The sequence below is a fragment of the Camelus bactrianus genome, chromosome 35 (genome assembly GCF_048773025.1).
Source record: "Camelus bactrianus isolate YW-2024 breed Bactrian camel chromosome 35, ASM4877302v1, whole genome shotgun sequence".
Lineage (NCBI taxonomy): Eukaryota > Metazoa > Chordata > Mammalia > Artiodactyla > Camelidae > Camelus > Camelus bactrianus.
The window spans coordinates 16,808,465-16,830,261 of record NC_133573.1 but is presented as its reverse complement, the minus strand read 5'-3'; the positions used below and the strand labels follow the sequence as shown (position 1 = coordinate 16,830,261).

At 41.9% G+C, this 21,797-nt stretch overlaps 1 protein-coding gene and 1 pseudogene across 3 annotated transcripts in view; one reads left to right on the top strand and one right to left on the bottom strand.

The window, feature by feature from the left end:
* The window catches only part of ST8SIA6 (ST8 alpha-N-acetyl-neuraminide alpha-2,8-sialyltransferase 6), a 140,545-nt gene that overhangs the window by 48,632 nt on the left and 70,116 nt on the right, over window positions 1–21,797 (top strand). For all 3 annotated transcript variants that reach the window (XM_074358080.1, XM_074358079.1, XM_074358081.1), the window contains exon 3: window positions 5,831–5,920. In XM_074358080.1, coding sequence (XP_074214181.1) covers window positions 5,831–5,920 — 90 coding nt within the window. The remainder of the gene's footprint in view (window positions 1–5,830; window positions 5,921–21,797) is intronic.
* On the bottom strand, window positions 14,704–15,915 carry LOC105078387 (PDZ and LIM domain protein 2 pseudogene; annotated as a pseudogene).

Genomic DNA, 21,797 nt, shown 5'->3' with positions numbered 1-21,797 from the left:
GAAAGGAAGAACCATGGGAGACACCAGTGCTTACTGGACGGGTCCAAGAAAGAACCTGCCAAAGAACCCTGATCAGCAATCAGAGGCAGAAGAACAAAGAGAGGACTGTGATGGGGACCATGTGCCCAGCAAGTGGCCAGCCACTCAGATGCTGCGGGGAGGGAGAGTAAGAGCCCTAACATCCCCTGGACTTGGTGATGCTTTCCAAGAATGGTTCAGTGGGTTTGCAGGTAAAGAAAAGAAACAGCTTGTGGGAGGAAATTTGGAGAAGCAGGGCAGTAGGCAGAGGAGAATAGCAGAATGAGTTGTTTTGTTTTTGACTTTGAGATGGTAGAGAACTGAGCCTGAGGAGCAGGAGACAGTCGCAGGGAAAGGGTGAAGGTTCAGGAAAGAAAAAAATGAAGGGATGGACCTGGATCTTTGAGGAGACAGGGAGGGACAGGATGGCAGGTGTAACAGAAGTGTCAAGGGACAAAAGGCCTGGCAAATTGGACACCGTAAATCTATCAAACCATCTACATGGGTGATTTTTTTCCCCAGCCATCCTCAGGGGACAGGTATAGAAATGTATTAGGCCAGAGGCTGTATTTCTCCCTTGCAGCAGATTTGCAAGGTGGATGTGGCAGAATGTTGAGGGAGCAGGGACCTGACAGTGTTGGTGAGATGCTACAAACGAGCAGACAAGCAGTCCTGCAGCGTGACGTGTGAGCGGAGGCTGTGACCTTGTAATGGGGCAATGAAAGGGGCCCTGGCAGGGCAGTTAGAGCCCCCTCCACTCTCTGGTCTGGAGTCTTCAAGGCCAACTTGATGCATCAAGTTCAAGCAGATGTCCAGGAGGAGAGCCTCGTCCCTGTCATGACTTGTCCTGGGAGGCTCTCTCCACTGTACGGTTTGGCAGACCATACGTGGGCTGGTTCTTTTCTCGTCTTTGGCTAATTCTGGTAAGACTTTCTTAAAAGGGGCTTTCACCAGAAAGTTGAAATTTAAAAAAAAAACAAAACACAAAACTATCAGAGGTGACAGAAACAGAATTCTTATTTTGAACCCATGAGCATCTGGCCCCAGATTGTGGCTTTTACAGCTTATCTGGCAGCCTTTCTGACTCTTGTGCCTTTCCTCTTCCAGATCTGACTGCTCAGGCTGCCAACTTGAGTTCCAAGTTTTAGGGGGTCCCTCGCCACTTATATCCTGGACTTCTCCCTAAATGTGAGATCCCCAGCCGCAGATCTCATGTTCTTCCTCTGTTACTTCGGGTCCTCCCTGACATCCAGTCCTTTTGAATGGGCCCTTCGAACCTGGTCCCCAGTATTCCTTCCTTGGGTTACAAATCAGCCCACACGTGTCTTGTAGCAATCTCTTCTCCTGCCAGGTTCCTTGTGACTCCGGGTCTTGGAAATTCCTACTTTCGTCTCAGTCAGTTTCTCTCTGTCCCTTTTGACTCGTCTAAGAGATGTCCCCATATCAGAAATTCAGGAGGGTTTATTCCAACTTCTTCATCTGTGGTGGATGCCAGCTTCTCAAACAGGATCTGTCCACAGGGCATGACCTCTCTCAACTCAGAACTGGGAAGTTTCTTTTTTCTCTCTCAAGAGCAAGTAACTCCCTCATGGTTCTCTTCATGGGCTCAGATGCAGGAAACACCTAATTCTCACTTACTCCCGACAGAGAGGACTGACGATCTAACACTTTCCCTCCCTAGGTCTAATGCCTTCTACTGGTCCAGGGACTCCTGGCATCTCTTACAGTGTCAGGTCTTCAAGCATTTTAAAACATGGCAATTCTACTGTTAACTGGTATTTCTTTCATTCCAATAATCAACATTCTTGGAAACAGCATGAGCTGGGAGTCTTGTCTCAGAGACACTGAAAGGTGCTACATTGGTCAGATGTCTAATGTAGACAAACATTTGAAGTTTATGTATTCCATGTGCATTTTTAATGTTTTCCTGGGAAGGTTTTAATGACATTAGGTGAAAAGGAAGAGAACTATGAAGTTTCTTTGAATGAAATGAATGAAGCAAAGAGAACTCGAGGGGCTTCTCTTTCGGCTCCTTCTGCTGTGAAGTGACTTTCTGTGGGTGGGAGGAGTTTCTGACCCCTAGGGTAATGACGGCGACTGCTCCAGGAAACAACACAGTGATGCATTGACGAGAACACAGCCTTTACTGAGTAACGTCCATGAGTCAGCTGTTTTTATACACATCCAGGACAGTCCTTCCATGCAGTCGTCGTCCATTCAGGCTGCTGTGCCTGGACTGGGTGGCTCTGACATAGCGGGAATTTATTTCTCACAGTTATGGAGGCTACAAGTCCAAGATCATAGCACCTGCAGACCTGGTGTCTGCAGAGAGCTCGGCTCACCATAGACAGTTGTCCTCTCACTGGAACCTCACGAGGTGGAAGGGGACCAGGAAGCTCTCTTGGGCTGATTTTATCAGGGCACTAATCCCATTCATGAGGGCCCCCCTCATGACCTCCCAAAGACCCCACCTCCTAATACATCACCTTGGGGGCTAGGATTTCAACATATGAATTTTGGGGGGATACACACATTCAATCTATAGCATCCCTATGGCTACATTATTGAGTAAAGATTTAAAAAAGAAAACCCTTGGGTTCAAAGGCCAAGGTCAGAGAGTGGAGCTCAGATTCAAGGCTGACCCTGCTGACATCTAAGGACCCCCTTTGCCCTCTGACTTCATTCTTTATTTTCTCCTCTCTGCTTTACCCCAAATACCCTCACTTGCTTTCTATGGACCTTCTGTGATTTCAGATGGGCAAAGCTGTTTGGACTTTTTAGTAACAAAGATAACTCTCCAATTTAAGGAAAGTTATGTGACTGTAAATCCTATCAGAGGCCTGCTTGTCACCATTTCACAATTCAATCTTGCAAAGCCATCATAATTCAGAGCACTGCTGGCTTGGTAATTCACTTCATTAACGGGTGCTGCCTGAGTGAAATACACAGCGAATTAGAAATAAACAAATCCTTGGAAAGAATGGTAATACATTCAGAAAGCACAGGAGGTGGGGCACGCAGACAGAAGGAGGAAGGAAACGGGGAGGGGGAAACATACCTTATCGGGGCAAAGAGGGATTTTGTGAGCCCATCTGTACTTTGTGCTCCGTGGTTTTGGAAGGCTCTTCTGGAGGATTAATTATGAATCTGTCTTGTTTATATCTTTACCTTGATTCCCCTCCTGCTCCCTCACCTCCTGTATCCAATTGATTATGAAGTTCTGTCAGCTTTATCTCCAGGAGAGATCTCAAATCTGTCAGCTTCTCTTTCGGCTGATGGACAGGGGGTGAGGACTTCCGGTGCCCTCCTGTGTCCTGGTCTCCTCTTTTCTCTGGGCACAGAGGATGGTTGCCCTTTTCTGACAGTAGGGCATGCAGCTAGTTCTGGCCAGGCTGAAGCCTTCAGACAACAGACTAAGACCTGCCAGCCCTTTCTTCTCCTGACACAGCAATTATGGAAGCAGTTTGCTGAAACCAAGTGGCCCCAAGACTGCAGTACGTGGTGTTTCTAAGTCATGTGGAACATAGCCGCCCTAGAAAGCCACTCAGATGTCTAGTGGGCATTTCATGAAACAAACCTTTGTGATGTAAAGCACCTGCCAGTGAGTGATGTCTGTTACCACATCATAGTCTATTCTATCCTGGCTGGTAGAGCAATCATCTCTCTCCCAGCACCCAGCAGAAGCCTCTCACTTTCCCATCCTTTGTTGTTTGTTTGTTTTCCCTGATTCTCAGGGATTTAAAAAAAAAAAACAAACCTCACAAACCCAGATGTAAATTGCCCCCGAAATCTTCCTGAAAGGTTATTCCCTGAGCTTTCCATTTCTTTACTTTGCACTTTTAAAGTCCCCTCCTTATTTGAATATTCTTGAAAGTTCTTGATTCTCGAGCCTGATGTGTTTGTCTATTTTTCAAAAAAGAAAATATTAAAGCATAGAAGTTTAGCCACTACAAATGTTCAACTCTAAGTTATGTTTCAAACTGTGAAAAGCAAACTGTTTTTAAAGGCTGAAATAAAACCCAAAAACAAAACAAAACAAAAACTCTGTAGTCTGGCCTTCTCTCATTTCATGTCTCTGCACAGTCACCTTCTTGAAACATACATGAGGTCACACACATACATCACTCCCTTGCCCCCAAACCTACTATGGCTGCCCACCGCATTGTTATTAGGGTGAATTGTAAACATGGATTACCAGGTCTGTGAGCTCTGGCCCCTACTTACTCCTCCACACACCCTTTAGCCCTTCAGCCTTGAGCCCCGCCTGCCTTCTTTCAGTTTCCAAACACTCTGGGGCCTTTGCACCTGCTTCCCCCTCTATCTGGAAAGTCCCCCCCACCTCCCAAAGTAGCTCCCTTGGATTACCCAGGGGATCTCCACCTAAATGACACTGTCCGGAGGCCCCCTCCATATGCAGGTGGCTCCCCGTTACACTCCTGCGTGGCATCTACTGCTGTTTTAATGATCCCAAGCACAGATCATAATTCTGCCTTCATTTGTGTGGTCCTTTGTTTGATATATATCTTTCTCCCTAACCAGATTGCAAGCTCCACCAAGGAAAGGGACCTCCTTTGCCTGGCTCCCAGCGCATATTAGCTCCTCAGCAAATACCTTCAGGGTGATTAAATCAATGCGTTAATAGGAAGTCAGAGTTGTGTGCCTATTTTTGAGGTGTAAGGAAAGTGATAGTTGCTTTTTGGTTTTTTTTTTGTTGTTGTTGTTGTTGTTTTTTTTGAGCATTTATTGTGGCAGGCATGGTACCAAGTGCCTTTTATTGTTTCCTCTATCATGTACATATCCTGACCATGACACTGTGAGGTAAGGACCAGAGATGCAGAAACTGAGACCTGGATCGGTTAAATAGCACACGTGTGTCTCCAAGGCTCGTTAGGCAGCTCGACTCCATAACCCATTTCCTTAGCTTGCTTTTTGATTTGGTTTTGTTCCAACTCCAGTTTTTTCCAGTTTCATAAAACAAAAGCAACAGGCCCTGATATCACAGATGTTGTAATCATCAAGGGCCAGATTTATCTTGCCTTTGTTTTTGGAGAGAATTATTGATCTCCTGTGTCTGCATGCTTCCTACCAGAGACGACATCTTTTAAAAAATAAGGTCTGTTTATATACACAATGATTAAAAATGTCCAATAATCTGTTCATTGCACATATGAACCTGAAAATATGAAAACCTGAAAAAATAAAGTCTTCCAAATGGAGAGTTCTTTTCCATTTGACTTTATCATGTCAAGTTTCTTTGTTTTTTTGTTTTTTAATTTAGACCCATCGTTGGAGGTAAAAATATCAATTTCCTTTTTCATGGACACATCCAATAATGGAATGAAAATCATCAGACTTCATTTGGGCACACTTTATCAATTAAATCTGATTTTTGTTAACCGTATCTTACAAGCTCTCCTTTTAAAGCAATCACTTTGAATAGATGGAGCACTAGGGATTTTTAGGGTAATGAAATTATTTGGCATAATACTATAGTGGTGGCTACATGCCATTATGCATTTGTCAAAACCCACAGAAAAAATGTGATACATCAAGAGTGAACCCTAATGTAAACTACAGACTTTGGTTGATAATAATGTGCCCATGTTGGTTCATTAATTGCACCAAATATGCCACACTGATGAGGATGTTGAGGGTGGAGGAGTATATATATGTGTGAGTGGAGAGGGCTGTGTGCAAACTCTGTATTTTCTGCTCAATTCTGCTGTAAACCTGAAACTGCTCTAAAAGAATAAGGTCTATTTAATAACTAAATAAATAAAGCAATCAATTTTTAATCTCTTTCATGAAACAGCACATACCTGAATGAGAAGTCACTCCAGCCGTCAGAGAGATGCAAAAATCTGCAAGCCGGCTTGGAGACTTTATCTAACAAAACGAAAAAGTAAGTTCTATTCTTTGCATTTAATTTAATTTTCAAATAAGTGTTTTGTACTCAAAACTGTTTCACAGCTCTTTGAAATCATTTGGAAAATAAGATTGTTTATGCATAGGCATGACCTTGGGTTTGGAGAAGCCCCAGTGGGTCAGGACAGATGGACCAGAGGCCGAAGAGTGCAGACCAGGGTCGGCCCCTGGCAGTGGGGACTCTAGCTATCTGTCTCTGGATCCACACAGTCACTGGAAATTCGGTCATTTTGCCAGCTAAACTTTTCTAGGCCCTCACTCTTTTTGAGAAAACTTTCTAGGTGTTAATGGAGTTGCTTACAATCCCTGAAGGTAAACAGGCTGACCCCCAGTCCCAGCTGCGGTTCACGCCATTTCCCCACACCTGCGTACAGTCGGAGAGCTTCCAGCACTGTCTTCTCCAAACTAGGGGAAAGGAGATCTAAAAGCTCCTAGCTTCCTACAGAGAAGAGTCACAATCAGTCTGACGGGGAGGAGGAAGTGCGTGTGTGTGTGCACTGGGCCTGTGGTCACACCTGTCAGTCTCCCTCCCAGGAGCTCGCGTTGCGGATGGCGTTTGGCTGAGCGCTTGCCTGGCAAAGTTGGACAGTTGTTCAGGGTACGAGGTGTAGCAGATTTCCTCACAGCAGCCTCGTGCAGTGGAGACCCAGAGAGCTTTCTCCTCCGTATTTTTCTCCTTTTCTTCCTAATAATCAATCTCTCCCTCTCCCCTTCTCATTGTTCTCCCCCTCTCTCCCACTCACGTGAACTGACACATCTCGTCTTCTTTTAATGTTACAAAGTGTTTGTGGGAGGAAGCAGGTAAAGCTGCCCTAGAATCCATTTCTTTTTTATTTCTAAACATTTTGGCTAAGGAGAATTATATTTTGCTAAGCTTTTTTTTTGGTGGGGGTGCGTAGAGACCATTAAGTCTATTTATTTATTTCTTAATGGAGGTACTGGGGACTGAACCCAGGACCTCCGGCATGCTAAGCATGTGCTCTACCACTGAGCTATACCCTCCCCTCAATGGTGTCTTCATACCCAGTTGAGAGATTGAACTTGGTAACCATATCAGTAAATGCTGGCCCCAACAACAACCTTGATAAGGTATTTAACCTCCCTGGGTTTGTTTCCTCCTCTGTAAAATAGGAGATTAATGTGTAATTCATAGGACTATTGTAACATTTAAATTTTTATTTATTTTAAATGGAGGTACTGGTGATGGAACCCAGGACCTAGTGCATGCTAAACATGCACTCTGCCAGTTGAGTTATACTCTCCCCCCAATTACTTTCTTCCTTGGTTGACCTGGAGGAAAGGAAACCAGGGTAGACAACCTGGTCTAAACACCTTTCACCTGGACCGCTGGGTAATAGACTAATGATATTTGTTGGGAGGAAGAGACCTTATGTATTGAAAGTCCTAGCAGGCTGCTCCCTGCCTGAGGTATTACATACATTAAATGGAACCCAAGATCCATGATCCAGGTGTCCCTGGAGAGTGGCACACAGGGTGGCTGTCTAACTGTCTGGACATTCAGGGAGATGTTTCAGACTTTAAATGTTCCTGCTGTGTAAGGGACACCATGGATCTCACTTAAAGACCTCATCTGCTATTCTGGGCCAGAGAGGTGCACATCCAGTGCAGGAAGACAGGACCCAGACGGCCACGCTTGGTGTCCCAGGTGCCTCTCTGCTTTGTCTGAGCCTCCTGACTGCCTGGATCCTCGCAATTATTACGAAAGCCTGATACCTGGTTAGAGCTCTGATTTGAGAGAATCTGGTTTGACAATCCAACGCTGTATGTCCAACACTCAGTTTATTACAAAGGATAGCGCTATTAATATTTTTGTTCTCTTTTCCTTAAATTCCAACTGATGGGCCCTAAGCTTCTGAGAGAAATCCACTGCGCTGAGTTCCTTTGATTGGCTGCACCTGATGCACTCCCCCCCCCACCCCCAACCACACTTGAGTCTTTCTTTGCCCTGAGAGGCCCACTGACAGGGACGTCATATAGGCCCCTGGCTCCTTTGTCATCTGGTTTTCTTTGGATTTGACCCAGAGAGGTGGGTACTAGAAACCGATCAGAAAGAAGGAGCAAGGGAAAGAAGCTTTCTTCTTTTGTGGTGTTGCTGCAGGTGAATGACATCCTTGAAGGAAGGTGTTAGTTACATCCTGAATGAAGGCCATGACTTTTGTTAAGTGTCTCTCTCTCTTCTTTTTCTCTCCTTTCCTTCCATTGGACTCTTGCCAGCACAGGAGTAGCTCTTAATAGTCCCCTGATATTGTACTTGCCTTTTCCTACATCCAGTTCAGGCCTTTGGAAAAAGTCCCTTTTTTTTTCCTTTTTTTCTTTTTTTTTGTATTGAAGTATAGTTGACTTACAATGTTGTGTCAGCTTCTGGTGTACAGCATAGTGATTCGGTTATACGTATCTATATATTTTTCAAATTCTTTTTCATTTAACTTATTACAAGCTATTAAATACAGTTCTCTGAGCTATACAGTTGGTCCTTATTGTTCATCTATTCTGAATATAGTAGTTTGTACCTGCTAATCTCAAACTCCTAATTTATCCCTCCCTACTCTTTCCCTTTGGGAACCATAAGTTAAGTTTTTTGTGTCTGTGAGTCTCCTTCTGTTTTGTAAATAAGTTCATTTGTGTTTTTTGTTTTTTTTTTAGATTCCACATATAAGTGATATCATGATATTTATCTCTCTCTATCTGACTTATTTGACTTAGTATGATGATCTCTAGGTCCACCCATGTTGCTGCAAATGGCATTATTTCATTCTTTTTTATGGATGAGTAGTATTCCACTGTGTGTGTGTGTGTGTGTGTGTGTGTGTGTGTGTGTGTGTGTGTGTGTGTGTACACGTACACCATGTCTTCTTTATCCAGTCATCTGTCAGTGGACATTTAGGTTGCTTCCATGTCTTGGCTCTTATAAATAGTGCTGCTGTGAACATTGGGGTGCATGTACCTTATTGAATTGGAGTTTTTTCCAGATGTATGCCCAGGAGTGGGATTGCTAGATCATATGGTAACCCCACTTTTGGTTTTTTAAGGAATCTCCATACTGTTGTCCATAGTGGCTGCACCAAATTACATTACCACCAACAATGTTGGAGGGTTCCCTTTTCTCCACACCCTCTCTAGTATTTATTGTTTGTGGACTTTTGAATGATGGCCATTCTGACCAGTGTGAGGTGATACCTCACTGTAGTTTTGATTTGCATTTCTCTGATAATTATCGATATTGAGCATCTTTTTTTAAACTTCACTTTTTGTTAGTTTGCATGCTTTTTAAAAAAACAGTCTTAAAAATAAATTTATTGTTTTATTTTTACATTTTATTTTTTGAAGGGGACAAGGTAATTAGGTTTTTTTATTTATTTACTTATTTTTTAATAGAGGTACTGGGGACTGAACCCAGGACCTCGTGCATGCTAAGCATGTACTCTACCACTGAGCTATACCCTCTTCCCGAGCATCTTTTCACGTTCCTATTGGCCATCTGGATGTCTTCATTGGAGAAATGTCTGTTTAGGTCTTCTGCCCATTTTCTGACTGGGGGGAAGTGCCTTCTCTAAGCTTTTCTTAAATGATGCAGTTTGAGCAGGCCATTGTTTTTGCCGGGACCCTCGCTTGTCATAGATTGACTCGATTGAATGCTTATAAATGCTCCTCTTCTTACACAAGAAATTAACTGAATTTTCAGGTGGACCTAAAGTAGCTCATGCATCGTAGATGACACTGCACACCTGTTTTGATCATGTTGGAGGCATTGTTTTGCTTGTTGTTTGTGGGTATCTTACTGAAACATTTCTCTAGGGACTCAAATTTCCAAACCTCTTGCAGCGTCAGACCTGTGGCACCACGCCTCATGAAAAGTAGAACTTGGGAAAATTGGTCCTTGCCCCACCATTCCCTGTGACAAGCCAGTTGTATTTCTTGCCCGACGTGTGAATCAGTGTGTGGAAGTTACAGTTGACTCTTCACAGGAACTGCTTTTTCTCTCCCAAGGTGGCAAAAGTTCTCAACATAAAGGTGACCCATAGCTGTGCTTTGGAGCAAAGCACTTGAGTCGATGTGGCAGAAAGTTCCTTAATCACGGAAGGTGATTTTTGTTTTTTTCAAGGCAGAGAATTTTACAACTCTTTTATATGCATCAGCAAGCATGGCTAATTGCAGTATGCTAATGAAATTTCTTGTGAGTATCCTCTTATGTTTTCCCCTGTCCGTTAAACCATTGATGTCGCTCTGTTGCTGACTCTGGGCTCTTTCTTCAGTCTTCATTGGTCTGAAACATTGTGGACTAAGATGGACAGCTTGAATATCCACACAATCATTGTAAAAAAATAAAACCAGCAGAAAAGATTACAAATAACCTTTGCCATACTGAAAAATGAGCAAACTGTCAGTGATAAGAAGGCTAGGTAGCATTTTTAGTACAGTATAATATTTTATCTAGGAAATAACCTGGTGAAAAGGAGTGGGATGGAGAAACACAGAGAAACATTCAAGGGAAAATGATGAGGTAGGAAAAATACTTAGAAAACTTTAGATTTAAAGTGAGACAAAGAACAAGAGAAGTTAAAAAATCTGCATAGTGGCTGCACCAAATTACATTACCACCAACAACATAGGAGGGTTCCCTTTCCTCCACACCCTCTCCAGTATTTATTGTTTGTGGATTTTTGAATGATGGCCATTCTGACAAGTGTGAGGGGATACCTCATTGTAGTTTTGATTTGCATTTCTCTGATAATTTACCAATATTGAGCATTTTTTTAACTTTACTTTTTGTTAGTTTACACGCTTGCTTTTTTTTTTAACAGTTTTAAAAATGAATTTATATATTTCATTTTTACATTTTATTTTTTGAAGGGGGTGAGATAAGGTTTCTTTCTTTATTTTTTAATAGAAGTACTGGGGATTGAACCCACTTTTTTCCGGTTGTTTTGTATTTGGTGCTAAGACTTATTCTTGGCTATTCTTAAGGGGGATGCCTTTCCCTTAAGCACACAGTTTTCAACCAGCTCGCGTAATTAGCCTGAACTGGTATTCTGTTTGGCGAAAGTCTAGAGAAAGTAAGCATGAATTGCCCCTTGTTATGAAAGTATTATTTTGCACACAGGAGACTAATTTTTTCAATTGTATTGTCTGTTGTCAGGATTCGTGCATTTTACAATCAGTGCTATTACAGCCTTACAGGGGACAATCGGAAAAAGCCATTCAGTGTGTGGTGATAAAAAGCAATTTCATTTTCTTAGAAATAATTATTTGGCTCTGTTTTTGTCACGGTCTGTTAAAGACTTAGAATTTTGTGTTTCTCCAGCCTGTTTGTCCCTTTCTGATTGCTAAAATAGAATTTAGGAAGGCACCATTAGAATGGGAGGGAAACAGTCCTCTTTTTCCACTGGTCTTGACTACATTTTTTGAATAAAAGAAAATTAAACATTTGCCTTTGAGAAGATCGCTGAGATGGGGTACTATGTATCACAACCCTTTGTTCTGTGTTTAGGACTGTGAGCTCATGGTGCTGTCCATGCTGCCATTAACAGGGCTCCACACATAGTAGTTGCTCACTAAATATTTGTGGATTAAACTAATGAATGAATAAATATACCTCTTAGGTCTTCAGAGCATTTTCTCTACCATCTCTAGTTTCTAGCTCTTAAAAAATTATCCTTAAACTTCAACTCCTTGGAGCAGATTTTTTAACTTCTCTGATTCTTTCTCTTATTTTAAATCTAAAGTTTTTAAAGTTTTTTCCTACTTCATCCTTTTTCCTTGAATGTTTCTCTGGATTTCTCCATCCCAGTCCTCTTCACTACGTATTTCTTAGATAAAATATTACTATTTTAAAATGCTATGTAGCCATCTTATCACTGCTAATTTGTTCATTTTTCAGTATGGCAAAGATTATTTGTAATCTTTTCTGTTGGTTTATTTTTTAACAATGGTTATGTGGATATTCAAGCTGTCCGTCTTAGTCCAATGTTTCAGACCAATGAACTGATTTTTCTAAGAGCAGATACTTCCCAGGGGCTGACCCAGTAAATGAACTCATTTCTCTCCATCTTAGGTTTTCCTGCCTCTGTTGCTGTGCTTTTTTCTTCCTGTGTTCCTCTTCCATTTTCCCAGATGATCCTGCATCCCAAGAAAATGTACTTCTGTATTGGTTCAGGGTAGATGAACTGCTCTAACAAAATCTCCCAAAGCGCGATGTCATAATGCAATATTGTAATCTCTCTTCAACAATGAACGGTATCCATATTCCTTCCTGATCAGGCAACTCTCCTCTGAGTATTGATCAGGGATTCTGGCTCCTTTCCGTCCTCCAGTGCAGCCCTTCTTCAACAGGTGACCCCAGGTTCCTGCTGAAGGAGGTGATACGGAGGAAGCACACAAGGATTGGAGGGGACACACATCACTCCCGTTCACATTCCACTGGCTGAAACTAGCCCACCTAGATGTTTGGGGTCATGTGGGCAGTTTCGGCCAATAGAATGTGAGTGGAGTTGGTGTGTGGTTGGTGTTGGGGAATGTAGCGCTTGGCTGGGAAGCTTCTTACAGCAGCAACTATATGCTGTGGAAAGGGTGCACCGATCAGTGACACCAATCAGATATTTCTGCACCATGTAGATTAAGTGGCTTTACCATCCTCATCCTTCTGTAGGCCCCTCCAGTGTTTCTTAAAGATGAAAGGAAACATTTTTCTTAAACAACAGCCATCTCTTACATCTTTTGAACACTTGAGTAGTTTAAATAGAACTTCTAGAGAAAGGAGAGATTTCAAGACCCGTTCCTTAGAGACAGAGGATGAGCCACTGCCCTGTGACTTCCTGCGCAGTCACTAGGGCGTGAAGGGTTCACTTGCATTCAGATAGTTTTTCCTGGTAAGCTCCAAATTCTCAGAGTTAAGGTCTGGAACACAGCTTCACGCAGGCTAGGTGTGGCTTGAACCACACACTACCTGATGAGTGTGTATGTTCGATGAGCCGTGTCATGCCATGCCGTGTAAAATTGCTGATAACAGTGGAATTTTCTGAAAAGATCACCTTAATGGGGCAATGAAGATGCTAGTTCAAAGGCTCTGTTTTGCAGGGTGAAAGGCAAAGTGAACTGAAGACTAACCTCAAGTTGTCTTCCTGTTTACTGTTTCAGAGAGTACAATGTGACTTGAATTGCAGCTCAAAAGGAAGAAATATAAATTACGGCATATTAGACTTCAAAAAAAAAAAAACCTGACTCTGAACATATCACTTGACAGCCTGCTAACAAAGCAAATATTCCTAAGTTTTCAGTCTGTCAGGAAAAGTGGTTTGTGGTCATCTACAAGATTTTCTTGGCATAGAATGATGTTTGACTTGCTTCTCCTCACCTTGAAATCTGTAAGCTTTCATTGCTTCTTAAAGAGATATTCATTCTTCTGTCTGTCTTTTCATTTCTCACCTTTTAACTTGCCTTTTCTGGTCAGCTTTTAAGGACTCCAAAATCTAGCATTCCTTCCTTTCCTTGGTTTAGAGGTTAGAAAGACATTAACACAAAACAGCTAGTCATACCAGCATAGTCCATTAGTATCTTGGAAAATATCTCTTGGTAACCAAAGCAGTGACTGACACAAAATTTTATGTTGGGGCAGGTGAGCCACTATCAAGGTGATGGTAGAAGTCTCTGAAATTTTTTTTTTTGCATTTATGCCAAACTAGTTATGCCAAATCTATCAAAAGATGGTTTAACCATCATTCTGTATCTCAAAGAGTACATAAGAAATAAACAATCATACAATTTAAGAACTTGAAGGAATAGTCTCTTGAATTTTTCTAATCCATATGCTTTTTTTCTGTTTTTACCATGAGCATATATAACTTTTCTTTTTCTAAAAAAAATCTAATTCCCTCAGCTTAAAGATTAAAATGGGATTATGATTTGTTCAAAGTCAGGCAACCAGTTAATGGGAGGGTGGGAAATAAAATATTTTGTCTGTAGTTGTTGATGTTGGGAGATAACCAGCATAATTCTAATCTGAATTCTTTAGTTAGTACTTGGCAAGAGTTGCTTAGTATTATTTGTTGCCATGTTGAAGATTGAAATAGGGTATTATTTTGTTACAAGTGTTTGTCAGCGGAAACAAAGCTGAATGTTCCCTTAGAGGAAAATTGAAACACTGACTTTCAAGTTATACAACAATCTTGATTATGTATTCACATCAGAAAGCTTCTTCACACTTGCTCAAATAGCAAGACATTTGAAAGAAACCTTTACTAGGAAGACAATGGCAATAAATATAATCACACTTATTGAAGGTCATTAAGAAATAATTGGAATTATTTCCAGTTTTAGAAGTGAGATGGAGAAAGAAAGCAAATCTATTACTTCCATTCACCATTTTCAAAGGTAACAGGTAACATTAAAGGTATAGTTTAGTTACTGTTTGTGGTAGCCAGACTTCCAAGTTGGTGCCCAATGATCCTTTCCGCCTGGTGTTTATGTATTTTCCCCTACCTCACTGAAGGGGGCTGCCCTGTGTAACAAATACGATATGACAGAAATAACGATTTTTTATTATATATTTATAGCGTTCCTATGTTGAAAACTTTACACAGTGAATACCTGGAGCGTCTGGCCCACCCGTCTCCTAGATATTTATCTCCACCTAACAGCCTGCTCAACCCCTATGGCACAGAGACACCCTGCGCAGTGCCCACTTCAGACTTTGGTGCAGAGCCTGTCCAGCAGGGGGAAGGAAGTGAGAATATCCAGCAGAGGCACAGCACAGGCAGGTCCTTGTCCCAGCGAGGAGGAAGGGAACCCACCAACCCCTATCGCCTTTCCATGCCAACTGCAAGGCCCTGGCGTGGAGGTGCCCTCAGAGTGGAGGGCGGGCACTCAGGCCTGGGAGCTGAGGGTCAGGGGTGCGGAGTGGCGCTGGCGGGCGTGCTTCTCACAGTACAGCTCGTCCCCCACCCAAAAGTGCCCGCGCATCTTCAGGTTCAGCCCACAGTCGGTGCAGGTGTAGAAGCTGGGATGGCGGTACCGCCCCTCCTGGATGCGCACAGCCTGGTTCTGGATGCTGGCACTGCACTTCTCACACGTGTGGAGCTTGGGTGGGGTGGCCAGGGCCCTGGAGGTGCGCAGGGCAGACTGGGGACTCAGCGAGCTGAGCAGGAGGGCAGGCGTGCCACCTCTCTCCTCAGCCTCCAGGGCCTCCTGCAAGAGCCGAAAGGAGCTGGACTGCCGGGGGGGTGGGGTGTGGAGCCGCGCCTCACGATTTTCCTGCAGCATCTTGAAGACTTCTGAATCCTCGCTCAGGAGATGGCTTTCCCCTTCAGAGGCCACACTGAGCCTGGGGCTGGAGGAACGGGGACCTGGGGAAGGCGGTGGCGGCAGCACCAGCGCAGCCGAGTCGCCAGCGGCCTGTTGGCTTCCGGGGCGACCCCCATAGCACAAGCGGCCCTCAGCAGCGAGTCCCGGTGAGCGGGGCAGCCTCTGGAAACTGTGGCTGGTCACAGCCTCTCCAGCGAGGGCGTGTGGGCTGCTGGTGGGCAGGGTAGAGAAGGAGCTGCCTGGCCGGGGTCCGAGGGAGGCTGGGCTGGAGCCTGGTGACCGCAGGGAGGACTGGCTGTCTGTGTGCGTCCTCGGGGCCCTGGAAGCGAGTGGCCAGCACCTCCACGGAGCTTTCCCCGTTGGTCTGCCCGGGAGAGGCAGCTCGGGACCGGTCCAGCTGCAGCCTCAGGAGTGAGGGGCTCTGGCGGATCTTGCTCTGGGCCTCGGCATGAAGCATGCCCTCTGCACTCTCCCCACTGATGGCCACAATAATGTCACCAGGCCGGAGGTCAGCAGCTTCAGCCTTGCCCCTCTCGGTTACCTTGGTCACCATGATAGGCGTGTGGAAATCCCTGCCCCCGGAGATGCGGAAGCCCCAGGGCGCTGGCCCCACCACATCCACCATCAGCGCCATACCCGGCGGGCTGGGCGGTCAGGCCCAGGAGGGAAGGGAAGGAGGGAGGCAAGGAGACTTTAAAGGCCAGGTTGTAGAAGAATTTGATAGTTCTGCCTTGCCTTCTCTTGGATTGCTTGCTCTGCGGGAAGCCCCCTACCATGTCATGGGGACACTGGGAGGTCCACAGGGCTAAGGCATCCAGCCAATAGGCAGCACCAGCTTGTCAGCCACGTCAGTGAGCCTCCTTGGAAGCCTATACTTCAGCTCCAACCATTATCTTGACTTTACATCCTAACAAGAACTTCTCAGCCAGAACCATTAAGCTAAGCTACTCATGAATTCCTGACCTACAGGAACTGCAGTCATAGTTCATTGTCATAAAACAAGTAAGCCACTAAGTTTTGAAGTAATTTATCACATAGGTACTAATTGCCTACTCAATTCACAATTCTTTACATTATTATATTTTTATCATAATGACAATTATGATTACCAAAATTGTCAATAGTAATAACAATGACCATTTTTGTGAGTCTGCTCTCTGCAAGATAATTTAAGTCTGTCTGTAGTCTTTGCAATATTTTTCAGAATAGGTTTCATTATTCTAATTCCACATGTGAAAGAGATGAGCCCAGAGGGTTTATATGGGTTGGAGAGCTTCAGAAATGGCAGTTAGAAATGGCAGAACCAGGGCTTGGATGAAAATCTGACTGTTCTATTCTTACTACTCTATGCTATCACTCTTAATGAGAACAGAATTACAAGTCACAAATACAGGAAGTGAAAGGCATTTGACTATATAATGTGAAGCTAGTTAAAAGCAATCCATCTCCAAAATATTATATACTTCCCTTGCTTTTTGTTACCTCTTTTTCTGTAATAGAAATATGCATAGATTTTATTCTCTTGCACAGTGGTTACCTTAATTGCAACTCGGGGATCAATGTGGCTTCTCTTGGTAAATCATGGTGGATAGCTAATTATTATCATAGTTCAAAATTAATACCTGAAACCTTTGGGTGTTTTTATGTTCTAATCATACATTCAGTTTCAGTTTCAGAAACACACAGCAACTTCTCTGTGCCCAGCACTATGACAGGCACAGAGGCAATTGTTCTCAACCTGGAGGTGTGTATCAGACTCACTGAGAGCTTTTTCAAAGTTTGCATGGTTGAGAACGCTTACATAAGGGACACAACGATTAATAGATTATTTCCGCTCTTAAGCAGCTCACAGCATATTAAGGAGGTCAAGTATTTATAAAACTTTGGCTTTTCCTTCTCTTTCTTTGTAGATTCCTCCGCATCTTCCCTTGCTTCTGACACCCAGAACTCAGCCTCATTTCTCTTCATTCTCAGACCTGAAGGAACTCATTTAGTCTCATAGATTTAAATACCACCTGTATACTGATGATTCTCAAATTTATATTTCCCACCTGGACCTCTTTCCCGATTTGTATGATCTCTGCCCAGTCAACACCTCCCTGGGGTAGTCACAAGGAGTCTCCAACCTTATACATCTCACTGAATCTCCTGGATTTCCCCCTGAACATCGTACTTCCACACTGTTCCCCATTTCAGTTAATGGCAAGTCTGTTCTTCCAGTGCTTAGTCCTAAAAGCTTGGGGTTATCCTTGATTCCTTCCATCCCATTATCTGTCATTAAATCTCACTGGCTACCTTCAGATCATATTCAGAAGCTGATAATTTCTTACAAACTCTACTACTTCCAGCCTGGTCCAAGCCATCTTTATTTCCAACCCTGGATTATGGCAGACATCTCTAAATTGTCTTCTGACTCTTCCCTGCTCTCTTAGAGACTATTCTCAATGAAGTATACAGTTGGAACCTTTTTAAATGTAAGTCAGATCAGATGGCTTTTCTGTTCCAGAGTCTTCCCATTTCACTCAGGAAAAAGGACAAAATTCTTAACAACAACCTACAAGTTCCTTATAGGCATCCTCTCAAATATGCATGTAATGTATTTGCCAATAACAGCACAAAGTGGATGGGTGGGAGTAAAGTTGTATTGGCTAAGAAAATGACTAAAAATGGTAAAGTAATAATTACAACAATGTGTAATTGCATTATAACATTAGTAGGTGTAATACTGTGTGACAAAAATTCCACAAAAAGAAGAAAAAGGAATGAGAGCTATATAAGAATAATGTTTCTGTATATCAGTGCAATTAAGCTAGTATAAATTGAAAGCTGATTCTGATAAGATTATGTGGTAAACCCTAGAGCAACCACTAAATATATATATATTTAAAATAATTAAATATGTTAAAATGCTACATTAGAAAATTTTCACTTAAGACAAAGGAAAGCTGTAAAGGAGAAATAGAGGAACAAAAAATACATGAGCCATAAAAACAAAAGTAAAATGGCAGAAGTAAATCTCTATCAATAATAACATTAAATGTGAATGGATTAAATCATGTAGTCAAAAGGCAGAGATTGTCAGACTGGATTAAGAAGCGTGATCAAACTATATGTTATCTACAAAAGGCACATTTTGGGTTCAAATATACAAATAGATTGAAAGTAAAAGGCTTGAATAATATATATCATCCAGACAGCAGCCACAGGAAAGCTGGAGTGTCAATCCAGCAGGAAGCTATAATAATTATAAACACATATATATCCAATAACAGAGCACCAAAGTACACAAAGCAAAAACTGAGAAAGGAAGAAGTAAATAATTCAACAATAATTGGAGACTTAAATGCTCTATTTACAATAGTAGATACAACACCAGACATCTATAGAATACTCCACCCAACAACAGAATATACGTTCTTCTCAAAGGCACACAAAACGCTGTCCAGGATAAATCATATACGAGATTATAAAACAAACCTCAACAAATTTACAGAAATAATAACAAAGTCTGTTATCTGGCCACATTTTAATGAAATTTAAATGAATATTCAGGAAAAAATTACAGAAACTCATAAATATGTGGAAATTAAACAACATACTCCTAACTCTGCAGTGGATCCAAGAAGCAATAGAAAGGGAAATCAGAAAATACTTCGAGATGAATGAAAATGAAGGCACAATGTATCCAAATTTATAGGATGCAGGGGCAGTGATAGCTAAAGTGTACAGGACTTCTTTTTGATGTGATAAAAATATTCCATAATTGACCTAGTGATTGTTGCAAATACCTGTGAATATTATACAAAACCTTTGACTTGTATGTTTTAAATGAGTGAAATGTATGGTGTACTAATTATACCTTAATGAAGCTGTTAAAAACTTTAATGTGCCTGCAAATCATTTGGGGATATTATCTCCATACAGAATATGATTTCGTAGGTCTGGGGCAGGGCCAGAGAGTCTGCATTTCTAATAGTCTTGTATGTGATGCCAGCACGGCTCGTCTGAGGTCCACACTTTGAACAAGGTCTTTACCATCAGATTACTTTTTATCTTTCTGACCTCATCTCCTGTCATCTTCATGCGTGGATTCCTGAGTGACTCATATGTGATTTCTAGCCAACCTGACCATCTTGTAGTTCCTTGAACATACCATGCCTGCCTCTACCTCTGGCCTTTGCCCTTGTCATTCCCTTTGCCTAGAATGCTCTTCCCATTCCCACACCCCCATAAGTGCAGAGCAGGCTTAATCACCTTCAAGTCTTTGCCCAGCTCTTCCCTCCCAGTGAGGTCTTTACTGACCATCCCACATCAGTTGCAACCCAGTTTCCCATACTTTCTTTCCCTCTTTTCCTGTTTTATTTTTCTACATAGCACTAAGTAAGTAATATTTCACCATGCTGTTTATGTGTTATTTGGTGTATAGTTTGGTAGGATGGCCATAACAAAGTACCATAGACCAGTTGGCTAAAACAACAAAAATCTATTTTCTCTCAGTTCTGGGAGCTGGAAGTCCAAGATCAAGGTGTGAGCAGGTTTGGTTTCTCTGGGGTCTTTCTCCTTGGCTTGTAGATGGCTGCCTTCTTGTGTCCTCCTCACATGGTCTTTCTGTATGTTTGTCACACTCCTGGTATCTCTCTGTAGATACAAATTTCCTTTTCTTAGAAGAATGTCAATAGATTGGATTAGGGATACCCTAATGGCCTCATTTTAATTTAATCCCCCATTTAAAGACCCTTTCTCCAAATATATTCTGAAGTTTCTGGGGGTTAGGAATTCAGCATGTGAGTTTGGAGGAAGACAGTTCAGCCTTACTTTGTCTTTTTTTTTTTTTTTTTTTTTGCCCATCATCCTTTATTATGATATAAATTTCATGAGAACATGGATTTATTTTTAATAATCCATTATTGGTCTAATACTATTGACCTAATACTAACACTATTGTATTATTGGCTTCTAGAACAGTACCTTGCACATAGCAGATGCCCAATAAGTATTTATTGAGTAAAAACATGAAAACAAAAGGGTAAGTGCTGTAGAGATATTGAGTCAGTTTAGGTATAAAGGACTCAGGGGAGGTAGAGGTCAACTCTACTTATGTGAGTTAGGAGAATTTAAATTCCAAAAGGTAGTCACTCAGATGGTTTAAAAATCTTATCATATGTACTCTCCACACTCACTCCTTCACTCTTGTAACTCACCCTGACTGTATACTATATTACGCTGTTGCTAGCTTAGTGTGCTTCACCACTCTGTGTAGCCTTCCTGATACCACATCCCATCCCCTTATAAATAGACACCCCATTCCCTCTTGGTTGGCCAACATTAGCCAATCAACTAATTGGTTGCAGTATTTCCTAGCATGTGTCTTAAATATGTAATTACTATCCAAACCCTAAGATGTAGTGTTCCAGGACAGAGAAAGTGTTCCCTTAAAAAAAAATTCAATATTTGACTTTTTCAAATGTGGCAATTTAGAGGTTTGGAGATTTCACTGGGACTATGAAGAATTACATTGGCATCATTAGAAATTAATTCCTCAAGCTGTTTTGGAATGTTTAACTTGTCTTAGGGACACTAAAAGGTATAGGGGGAATAAATTTGAGATCCCTTTCTCCTATGCCAATTGACAGGAACCACAGCATTCTACTTAGAAGAGTTCATCATGCAAAGTTAAAAACAATGTAAATTGAATTCTCTTAACTTTAGTGGATGAAATGTCAGTATGTCAGTTCTATTCGTAGCTCAACTCAGTCTACCTGCTACCTACTTCTCTTTTTTAGCTGTCATACAGTCATCAGTCATTTCTTTAAAAAGTATTGCCCAGTGGAAATGATTGGCTGCACTGACTAAAAATCTTATGGCACTGTATTGATTCGCAGAATTTATTCTCATGTAGACCTGAGCTCTTCTGGGGTTTTGTAGAAACTAGCTTCAAAAGACTGTTTGGTCTACATAGAACACCACTTACCAGCCTACTGACTTTTTATTCCCCACCCATTTCAGTAGACAAAAACGTTGGCTTTCACTGTGAAGAATGTTTTAGGAAACCAAATCAGTATCTCAGCTGCTTAAATAGGACTAATAAATGAACGTCCTCAAGATAATGTCTAGGCATCTAATAAGCACCCAAGAAATATTTAATGATTAAATTAATTAATCATAAATTATAGCTTTTAAAGAGCCCCTTAACTGAGATAAAACTAGTCACAGAATGTAGGTCTTCATCTCCAGAGAGACACTTTTCTAGAAAAATATTTCATTATTTATTATTTTTTTTATTGAGGTATAGTTGATTTATAATATTAGTTTCAGGTGTACAACATAGTTAGTGATTCACAATTTTTAAAGATTATACTCCATTTATAGTTATTATAAAGTATTAGCTGTGTTCCCTGTGCTGTACAATGTATCCTTATAGCTTATTTATTTTATATATAGTTGTTTGTGCCTCTTAATTCTCTACCCCTATCTTGTCCTTCCCCCCTTCCCTCTCCCCACTGGTAACCAGTAGTTTTTTCTCTCTATCTATGAGT